The sequence below is a fragment of the Choristoneura fumiferana genome, chromosome 4 (genome assembly GCF_025370935.1).
Source record: "Choristoneura fumiferana chromosome 4, NRCan_CFum_1, whole genome shotgun sequence".
Lineage (NCBI taxonomy): Eukaryota > Metazoa > Arthropoda > Insecta > Lepidoptera > Tortricidae > Choristoneura > Choristoneura fumiferana.
This window is the reverse complement of record NC_133475.1, coordinates 11674085-11685889: the sequence shown is the minus strand read 5'-3', so window position 1 is coordinate 11685889 and position 11805 is coordinate 11674085. Positions and strand designations below refer to the sequence as shown.

The following is an 11805-nucleotide window of genomic DNA, read 5'->3' as shown; positions in this document are numbered from 1 at the left end:
CTTGGTAGAAACTAATAAGTTAATAGATTTTGTAAACAAAAAAAACAATCTAAAGCGACGATTCAAGCATAATGCGCCTAGCCTTTGTTCCAAGAAGATACTGCAAACAAAACATCATTACGAATGGAAAGCGAACACAATGATACATTAATAATTCGTTGCCCCGTAAGATAAACTCTGGGTCGGTATCGCTATCGCAAAGCCGGGTGTAACAAAATCCGATTCGTCATAAAAGTATAATAATAGTGGGTCGGGGGTGCCGCTGCCGCAACGAGCGGTGACCTAGCGGGCGCGCGCCGCCGCGGCAGTCTTCACTCGAGCTTTCTAATGACCTCCAGCGTACACTGTTGCGCTAAACACAATTATAAATCCTTTTAATATTTCAAACTCAAAATCCTAAAAAGTACTTTTAATTTAACGCGTGTGACTTCAGGGACAGGCGCAGTTCGGCTCTCGAGCGCCCGCCGCTCGGATCGCGAAATTGAACTCTAATGCGATGGATATAACCCCTATTCGCAATTAGCTGCAGTTGGATGCGTGTCGGCGCGAAGAAAACCTTGGGAGGTAATACCTTTAAATATGTTCATAGTGAATACTCACTGGATTTGGAATATTGATCTTTGAGGGTTATAGTGAATTTTATTTGAATTCGTAGTGATTTAACGCTTGAGATAAATAGAGGGGAAACAATTTATTCGAATATTTTGCCGTCTTAAATTTACTCTATAAAATGTTATGTGGCGGTTAAGGTTGTCTTGCAAGGTCTATAACAAACCGAGAAATATCCAATAATGACTGTTTTCGAAAATGAAATTTGCTTTCGCAAATAAAATTAATTGGTAATTGACAATAAAGCTGCCTCCTAAATCGGTTTCGCAAGTAATAAGTCTTTAATTGTTCTTTGGCAGTGATTTATTGATATAACGAGGCTTTGAAGTAAAATTGATTGTGTACTTTATATTTAATTGATTATCGAAATGTTTACGAATGATGCTAAACTTCCCGCGATTAGCAATTGGTTAAAAGTATATTTGTTTTCAGATAAAAATGTTCAATGAAATGTAAAAAATATTCAATGATGAAACTATGAAAAAGATTTTATGCTTCAAGACGAAGAAAAATGATTGTGATATTTTGCAAATTATTTCATTACTGTTGGTTCTACCCTCCGTTTCGCGAGCTCAAAATACCTTGGCGTGCCCGGACTTAATGAGAAGTAACAAATGTTCGTGCTATACATTCGAGGACGGTGAGCTACTTTTTATTGAATAAGTTAGCCCATGTAATAAATTTAGTAAAATTGCTTTTCTTTTTTAACCTCCCGACGCAAAAAGAGTGATGTTATTAGTTTGAGGCCGATGTTTGTCTGTCTATTTATCTGTGGCATCGTAGCTTTCAAACGGATGAACCGATTTCTTTCTTTCTTTTTTAGCTATGTAGCTTACCTATGTTTCATTAAAATCAGTTCAATAATTTTAAAGATATTAAACTTCAAAATGACAATGTCAGGGGTTTTTAAACTTTTCTAAGTTGGTTAGTGAATATTTTGAATAAATAAAATCAAATTGTAATTCAAGGATAATGTTTTAAATATATTACATGTTTGAGATGTTGTGATTGAAGGAAAATTTTAGTCCATTTAGTTGCAATATGGGGGAAGCCTATGTCCAACAGTGGACATCCTACGGCTGAGATGATGATGATGATGAGTTAATGACACCTTCAAGCCACATTTCTGTTAAGAATTTAAAAACAAATAATGACAACCGATGAATATGTGCTTAACGCATGCAAATTCATATCAAAGTGTTAAGTATAACGTAAACGTATTTAAGTTTTTTATACCAAAACTTTATATGTTTGAACCCTAATCACTGTTAAATAGTGAAATTGTAATTCAAATTAGTCAAAATATTCTTATATTGCAGGTGTTTTCCTCGATTGCCAAGACACCGCGTTAAAAGACATTAAAAATGCCTTGAAAGCAATGTCGCACATCCACTCGCTTTCTATTTATGACCTCGACGACAGCGAGAATACTTTGGGATCCCACTTTATGCCTCCGGGAATCTGCGTCAAACACATACACGTGTCAAGAACAAGTATTAGGGATATAGGTGACGATACATTCATGCCGCTCAGGAAGTGCCTTGAAACGTTAAGCATCGTGTCAAGCAAGATTAAGTTTATGCCACAAAAAGCTTTCTCGGGCCTCTTAAAACTTATATCGATCGACCTAACTTTTAATTATATTGAGGATATACCCAGCTACAGTTTTTACGGTCTTCCGCTGATGAAATTGAACATGAAAGGAAATATGATACGCGACATATCGGAATCAGCTTTTTCTGGTTTAGAACTTTCGCTCTCTGAAATTGATTTAAGCGAGAACAACCTCACAACATTTCCAATAGCGGCTGTGGCCAAGCTGAGACATCTGCGCTCTTTAAGGCTAGCTTGGAATGAAATGTCGTTTTTCCCCATTGTTGAGCATTCGGATTTAATATCACTGGAGTTTCTAGACTTAAATTCCAATAATTTTGAGTTTATTTCTGAAGACTGCCTCAAGTTTAGTCCGTCCCTCAAAATATTGTCGTTTCATTTTAATTTTATTCATAGTATACATTACCGAGCATTTTACTCTTTGGTGAATTTAGAATCAATTGATCTAAGTCATAACAGATTGAAAATACTGTCTCCCAATCTTTTTGAAAATAATAAGCAATTAAGGTTGATAGAGCTGAGTTACAACCACTTGCACCACATTCATGGTTTATTTTGTAATCTTCTGTCTTTAAGTGAGATTGTTTTGAGCCATAACAATATTCTAGATGTGCCAATAGATTCCTTTTTTAATTCAACTAACATAAGTGTGATTCATTTAGATGATAATTGCATCAGCAATATCCATAGCGAGAGTTTTAATAATTTAGTAAATCTTTCTAAGCTACAGTTAGAATTTAACTATCTAAATAAAGTGCCACATGATATATTTAGGAATAATAAGAAAATAATAAAGTTAAGACTAGACAATAACAAATTTCTCAATATAGATAACAACACATTAGGAACCCTATCAAGTCTGATCGAAATTAGACTGAGCAATAATAAACTTACTTCGATCTCAAAATACCAATTTATTGAATCTGTTAGGGTCGAAGAAATCCATTTGGATCATAATGAGATAACTTTTATTGAACCGGGAACATTTATTCATATGAGTAGACTAAAGTACCTCAGCCTGAATAATAATTACCTAATAGATATAAATGATATATTGCCCAAACTAAATTCAAATTTACTTAAGTTGCATTTAGACTACAATTCACTTCCTAGTATTAATAATTTCATATTTCAGTCTCAAAGAAAATTAAATAAACTGTCTATAAATTTCAATCGCATAAAATTTTTGAGAAGGAATACTTTTCAAAACTTGTCTCGTCTGACACATATTGAATTAGGGAACAATGAATTTTCTTATATAGAAGACTACGCATTTCAATATTTAAATTCGACACGAAGTCTAGACGTTAAATATAATTTACTGCGGAACATAACCAATTTTACATTTTTTGGCTTAACTGAGCTGGAAGATTTAGATCTATCTTACAATAAAATCGCATATATATTTGACTTGGCCTTTCATAAGTTGAAAAAACTGCGAAGTTTAAACTTATCGTTTAATCCTATTAACATGTTACACAAAAACGTTTTTCAGCAGGGTTTACCGATAAGCGCACTATACTTAGATAGCTGTGAAATACAGTTTATAGAAAATGAAACTTTTCAGGGTTTGAACAATCTCAAGACTCTTTCTCTTAAAAATAATTCATTGAAATCTAGTGACCTACTATCAATAGAAGTTTCAGGGTTAAAGTATTTGTCCTTATCGTTTAATGTCTTGGATTTTTTGCCATTACAGTCGTTTTCTCTTCTACCCCTTTTAGAAGTCTTGCTGTTAGAACATTGCAATATAGAACATATTTTCGAAGGAACTTTTAGATACAACAAAAAGCTTTTAAGATTAAATATCGCTCAAAATATAATAAGTACTGTACCTTCAACACTTTTTGAATTGCAAAACTCTGTTTCAGATTTAAATATCAGTAATAATTTTTTGGACTCTGTTCCATATAATACAATTCATAATTTAACTAATCTTGAAACTTTGGATATTTCCGATAATCTCTTGCCGAAGATTGAATTAAGTGGCTTTGAAAAATTATTCAACCTAAAATATCTGATTCTCAGAAAAAACGAAATTAAATCTGTTACAGCCAAAAAGAGATTCACATTAATGGACTTAGTGTCTCTAGATTTTAGTACAAATAAATTAGAACATTTACCTCTCGTTCTGTTTGAATTATTTCCAAATTTGCAAAACGTTAATATTTCAGGAAATAACATTATACGCTTTGATTTCTTGTCAACTTTTAAGAAATCTGGAATAGCACTTATAAATATTGATCTAAGTAACAACCCCGCCGTTTCTTGGATCACTTCCAATAAATCAGACAACGATGCCCTCATTGCCAATGTATATGAATTACACATTTGCTCGACTAATATTTCGAACATAGATGATATTAGATTCGATTTGTTTAGTAGTTTACAACATCTTTATTTGAATTACAATAAAATACGACGCCTAACAATAAGCCCATTTTCGAAGTTATTATATCTAGAAACTTTAGACTTAAGTTTCAACAAAATTTCTCAGTTGAAAACTAGTAATTTTCGGGGGCTCGTTAAATTGCGATCAATGTGCTTATCGAATAATAATATTGAGTCGATAGAATCTTTTACCGAAGATTTAGGCAATTTAAAACTTTTGGATCTCTCTCATAATAAACTACAAAACATTCTCAACGAAGACTTAATTAATCTAAAAGAACTTTCAGTATTGTTCTTGGCTTATAATAATATAAAATATATATCTGCAACAGCATTTAGAAACTTGAATAAAGTTATACAAATAGATTTTTCTCACAATAAACTTCAAATGATATCTTTGGAACTTCTAGTATCGATAGAGAACCATGTGCAGGATATATCTATACAAGGTACTTAATTAATTTTTGCTTCATCAATCGTGGTAGTTTCTTATTTTTTTTCTTTACTGAGCGATGCATGCGTTTTGTTTCAGATAATGCTTTGATATGTAACTGCGAGAGGGACAACACTTGGGTTTGGATTCAGGACCATCCTAAAATAATAAAATCTAAAGCCGTAACATGTCTCGATAACGAATACCCGAAAGAAAAATGTGACGTTCCAATAATATCGCAACTGTCAGTCGACAAACATAAAGATTATTCAGTATCAGTATCGTGGTTTATCAGGAATCGCACGGCCATCAAAGCCTTGCAAATAATTTACTACAGCGAAGAAGTTAATTCTGATGTAAGTAGACGGGTTTATAACGACTGGTCTAAAATTGTTTTGCATACAATTTTTTCGTAACATGTTTTTTTGCAAAACAACGTTTCGTCGAATGATTGAAATTACGAAAATTGTTTGATCGAAATTGTTATTCATTATATTTTTTGGTCGAAAACTTGTTTAGTATAACATTTGTAGGTATGTTATAGCATTGGTTTGTCGAATATAATATTATTGGTATAAAATTGTTATTCCGAATATTGTTAGGACCACTAATTTTGTGTCTGGAAAACAAATATGAATTTAACGACTCTGGGGACTCTGAGACTATTACTTACTGAAAATTATTAAATTAATTAGCTTTAGAATATATTGTGAATAATTTAACAAAATGACGTGTAATAATGATATTGCCAATAAAGGAGTATGAGTATGAGGCAAATTCGACGGACTCCGCTCCGCGAAGCTCCTATTCTGCCTAGTTAAGGCGCTTCTCCTTGACACAATACTCTAACCTAACCTATAGTTGACAATCCTGTTACCTGGGTTTTCTTAAAAACGGGGGGCTCCGCCCCCCGAAGCCATCGTTGTAAGCGTCAAACAAAGATTGGCATTGAGACTGTTGATACTTGGTATCCCCGTGGGATAATATTTTAAGGTTTAACAAGAATACGCCGCTGTCCGAAAACGGTGACGTACCGTACCTCGGCTCTCAAGATGACGTGTTAACTTCATTTGCAATGAATAGATGGCGTTGTGCAAGCGAACGTCGTCCTTTCAAAATGTTTCCGTAACCTTTTCAGGCCAAACTTTAAGACATTTATTTATTGCGTTGCCATGGTAACAAGAATCGTGTAAGTAAACGGTTGTCGTATATTTCAAAAATTGCACGGGCATATGTAATATACAACAGTTTAATTAAGACAGAATTAAGCTAATTTTAATGCGATCGCAGCCGCGGGTTAGGGCTAGTCTATAATACATTTAAATAAGCGATTCTAGTATATTTCTTTATTTATTTTGGGGATCTCGGGAACGGCTTTAACAGGTTCGAATCAAATCGATCTAACTTGTTTTTTTCTTTGAGAAAACACATGTTTTCAAGTTTAAGCAAAAAATATTTTTCTATCACTGAAAGCTCGTTCGTCCAGATACTAGGTTGGTGTGTGTAACATCTATAATGAATCTTTTTTTTACAGGTAAAATCAAGATATTTAGAAAGAAGCGAAGTCTCAGTACACATCAATGATCTAGAGCCAAATTTGAACTACATTGTTTGCATCATAACACTTCACGATGAACCCCCATCCGGCATCGACTACGACAGCAAGCCCGAGGTCAATGGCACTTCAGAAATCGAATCTAATGTCACTGCAAGACTGACGCAAGACATCGCCGCTGCCATTCTCATGAAATCCCCTTCCAGTGAATGCGTATCATTCAATACGTTCCGCAAACCAGTCACGGTTAAAACGAAACCAATAAAAATATTCGATATAACGTTAATCCTTAACCGCCGAATGGGACTAATCGTTGGCTGTTCCCTTGGGTGCATTGTATTCTTTTTCATGGTTTCTATACTGTTGTACACGAAGATAAAGGAAAGAAAACGTATAGCAAAATCTGACCCTAACTGGTCAGAAATGAATGATTTCCATTCCATTTACAGCAAAGAAGACGTTATTCAAGATTCCACTACCGCTTCTACTGATAACATATTACTAGGAGTATCCAAAAATAAAAAGTAATATGCCACATTTTTACTAAATTTCCATTTTTAATCTTTTAAAGGTAGTAATTTAGATATAATAGGTCGGGTTAATTAATACTAAACTAAAATTTGAAATTATAAAGAGGATCAATCAATTCTAAAACTAATTAAATTTCGTCTGTAGTTGCTTAGCAGATGCGACATTAATTATAGAATAGCTTATTAGGTAGATAGTCGTAGGTACCCTTAAGTAGATAGTTAATATTAAAAATATTTTAGTTACTAGAGTAAAATGACATCGTTGGCAGTTATATTTTATTTGTTGAAATATGATCTTTAATAGACTGTTATTCTAGTTACAAATAAATGACTGCATTCAAATGTGTAGTTTTATTTTTGCATTCATTGCGATTTTTTTCTATTTTTTAGTGTCAGGACGAATTTTAGTTGAAACTTCAATATCCAAGAACATACTTTACCATCGGAAGTAATTAATATTTAATTGTGTCTAAATTGCATGATTTTGCTTTACTTTATACATTGTAAAACACCGAACAGAAAATATAACTTTAGGTAAATACATTGTTGTCAAAAATTGTCTTTTTAGCAATGTTATATTTTGGCATCAACTCCTGGAGTGGAAGATCTAACACTCTTGAAATCACAATCATTTTCACTGCAGCTTTTTGTCACACGCTATAAGACGAGGGTAGAATGAGACGATGAATGCGATTGCGAGCATCAGTTCGTAAGACAATACGGCCGTCTGTTGGTAGTAAAAAGCACATTTGCTTAAAAAATTCTGTCGTGCCTCTATTCAGTCTATGGTCAAATGTGTGTAGAGTGTCAATGTCCACCTGGTTTCCGTAACACGTCCCTTAAGGGAGTCATCACAATTATATTAAGTGGTTCGCCCAGGAGAAATGTGCTAATGCGGCACTACACTATTGATCCTAGTGTTGTCGCGACAAGACGTCTCCAGGGTGTCTGGTGCTAGCACTTGAATTACAGTATTAACCCTTGATTAAACCAACCTGAAGTCCAACTAATTTAGCTCAGTTACAGTCATTTAGCCGAGTACAGAAACAACTATATTGTAAACAACTATAATATTATAGCACAGTAGTGTAGAACTTTTCTAATAACTGTAGGTAATAATTTTTAAATAACCATTATATTTAACTTAAGAGCCTCCTTAACACTATATTCCCTATTAGGTTGATTGTTACTACTGTAACAATAGTCAACTCAACTGGGCAGAGCCCAATTCATTAGAAAAAGTCACACTTATTTCAATCCCCATCCATTCAGAGAGGAAACATGTTCCCAGCAGTTGGACTTAAATAATGAATAAAGACGATTGCTGGAATATTGATGATTTAAATTACGAGATGTATCGTTTTCACAGTTTTTTGCCTGGCGGGTGACAGACAAGTCCTTTTGTACGTGTAGTAGTGGAGTAACATGGAGATGGGAACTCTCACGCAAAGTCAGTGATTGAATCATTACCTATTTATTGATTATAAAACGTCTAATTTAGAATCTTTCACGTCGTTTCGATGTTGGTAGAATCTACCTTCAGAAACGTATAAAAATATACGCGATACTGCAAAACGGAATGACCTGAATTTAATGAAATATGCATGAGGGTTTAAATTTAATTGACGTGTTTATGTTTCATATGAAGGGGTAAACAGCTACACAGCTTAAGCGAGACAAGATAATTCATTGTAATAGCAATAGCTCTTGAACCTATTATTTTAGCCACAGAACTAATAATAAATGAAGAAATGTCATCATTTTTATTTCCTTCAAAAATTGATCACATTATTTCACATATTCTTGACAATAAAATATTTCTGACAGCGTTACTTACCCCAAACTGAACCAACGTAGTATTCGTGGAAACAAATAAAGTGCATGGACAGTGCATGGATGGGATATGTGTCATTTTGTTTCGACGCTAACATAATAATTTGATATCAAAAAAAATTGAAATCTTTCATCTTGGATTTCACCCGCTTCTTATTCTCAAGTGTAGTTATTTCTATTGCTAAATATCAAAGTACAAGTGTAATCGTAACGTGCTTAGACAAGTTGACGTTCTAAATTAGAAATGTGATGACATGAGCTATAAATGTCAACAAAAACGAGTCTCCACTCAGCATTTACAGTGAGTTCAACATATTGCAAAACATTCATACCTCCTCAATAAGTGAAAAATTGTATGACAGGAAGAGTGGTTATGATAACTCTTTGATACGGGCTTATTGGAAACCAATTTGAGCTCCATTTACACAAATCGAAGCAAGCTACGAGATATCTCATCAAACTTTACTATTACAACAATGCCGGGGCTTACACCCTTACTACAGTGTATCTTACTCATAGAGTAATCAACCAATAAAGTGTAAATGTTAGACAATGTCAACTTATTTTGAAAAGAATATCGCCTCAGCGGTGATTGTGATTACTGCAGTCAGATTCGGTACAAGGCAAGATGAAAATAGATAAAAGTAGATGCGCAGATATCAAAGTCATGACCGATATAATAGATAGTAAACTGTTGGTAAAAAATATACAAAAAAGGTTAAAAATTTTGAAATCTGAGAAGATTTCAGGTTGCCGAATGAGGTTCGAAACCATATCCTGTGGCTTTAAGAGGCAAGGGTGTCCACCGTTTGAACGACCGGGAAACTAGATCAACCAACCGAATATCTTAAGAGCTTGTATGCACCAATCCATCGCAACTATCATGAACTATGATGAAGTGACGATTTGTACAAAAAAATAAATAAAATCAACTGGAAGCAATTGGAGGTCTATGGGGGAGGCTTATACCCAACAGCGGACGTCCTGCTGCTCTGGTATATAATGATAAATAAAAAAAACACTTGATTTTTTATTTACGAATTAAAATAAATTATATTATGAACAGGGAGCGAAACTTTGATGCCGGTGACGTCATTATGACACAAATTGAAAAAGTGACATTTATAAGTACTGCCGTCACAAGTGTCAATAAAATATCCGTAAACTAAAAGGCCAATAAGTTGTTAGTGATTATCTATGTTCTAGATAAAAAACACTCTGTATGAATGAGGTATTTGCAATCAAACGACAGTTACGATGCACGGTCCGTTTATTACTAACTGGCGCAGGTTGATACAATCATTTACATATATCACACTCCTCCAGCGTTATTTGAAGCCCTGGAGACAAACACAAGACATTAAATACATTTTGTACTTATTACTAAAAATATTGTTTATAATTTACTTTATTAACTCTAGGCCGCAATAAGATATTTCGTGCGCGAGGCGATGGTACATGTTCGCTCTCGGCACCCGCCGCGGCCGGGGGCTCCGCCACCGCGCGCGGCTCGCTCGCGCCGGGGCCGCCCGCCGGCAGCTCCCGTGCCTCAGCCCACTCCTCCTCCGCCTCATCGCCCTCTGTACCACTCTCTTCTACTGGCTGTCCAACATCGGACTCATTCCTAATAATGAGCGATGGCGATGACGGCATCGGCGAGTGCGGCGGGGACGCGGGAGGCGCGGGCGGCGGGGTCGACGGCCGCGGCAGCGCATCCACTGGAGGGTTTGACTACCCTGGCCGATTAGTTCGCCAGTATATTTTCTAATTTGGTCTATATGACGCCGACAGATAACATTATAATCGCTGACATACACATTATACATACGATTACCTATTGTATCTCGGATAATGCCTAAAGTCCAAACATCTTTTTTTGCAATGTACCATTTCAACCAGACGCGATCGCCTGTAACAAATTTTCTACAATCCGCTGGCTGAGATGGTGGCATGTTAGGAGTTTCCGATCGGCACCTGGGCAAAATCAAGTCTAACCGTGACCTTAATTCACGGCCAAACATGAGCTTAGCCGGCGACGCTCCGGTGGCGCAATGCACAGTGTTTCGGTACTCGAATAAAATTCCCAGTAACTTTTCCTCAACAATAGCACTAGAATCATGTTGTGTCAACAAACACTTAATCATTTTCTTACAAGTGCGGACACAAATTTCTGCCTGCCCGTTGCTGATTGGATGGTAAATGGGTGACGTCACATGTCTAATGCCATTGTTATTACAAAATAAATTAAATTCTGTGGAATTTATTTTAACATCATTGTCCGAAACCACCACTTGCGGTATGCCGAATCGAGAGAATAAATATTTTAGTTTATTTATCAGTGCGCGAGTAGAAGTGCCGCAATTCATATGAATGCATTCCAACCATTTAGTATAAGCGTCAACGAGTATTAGGTAATCCCGATTGGCGATCGTCATATAATCGATGTGCAGACGCTGCCAGGCGCCGGCCGGGCGCGGCCACGGCGCGGGCGGAGCGCGCGCCGGCGCCGCCAGCGTCGCGCAGCACGCGGCACATGACCCGATATACGTAGTTATATCCCTATCTATCGATGGCCACCAAAGTTTTGCCCTAGCTATGCTTTTCGTTTTAACGATGCCAAAATGACCTGAGTGCAATTCACTCAGCATTCGCTCGCGATAGACGGAAGGTATAACCACTCTGTGGCCACGAAATAGACAACCATCCTCAGCTTCCAAATCAGTTTTACAGTTAAAATATGGCGTAATAGACGGACATTTTACTAATCGTGGCCACCCTCGATTCATGTACTTCAAAACAGTTTGTAAAGTTTTATCAATTGCTGTGGCTTTTTTTATGTC

At 35.7% G+C, this 11805-nt stretch overlaps 1 protein-coding gene across 2 annotated transcripts; it reads left to right on the top strand.

Moving 5' to 3' along the window:
• Window positions 1–290: 290 nt before the first annotated feature.
• On the top strand, window positions 291–7474 carry LOC141427460 (uncharacterized). Of its 2 annotated transcripts, XM_074086953.1 has the most exons (5): window positions 291–564; window positions 1042–1249; window positions 1929–5063; window positions 5147–5403; window positions 6582–7474. In XM_074086953.1, exons 2-5 carry the CDS (start codon window positions 1087–1089, stop codon window positions 7128–7130), a joined length of 4104 nt encoding a protein of 1367 aa, XP_073943054.1. In that variant the 5' UTR covers window positions 291–564; window positions 1042–1086; the 3' UTR covers window positions 7131–7474. The 2 variants fall into 2 exon arrangements, with proteins under 2 accessions (XP_073943054.1, XP_073943055.1); XM_074086954.1 differs by lacking the exon at window positions 1929–5063 and having other exon boundaries at window positions 298–564.
• The last annotated feature ends 4331 nt before the right edge of the window (window positions 7475–11805 follow it).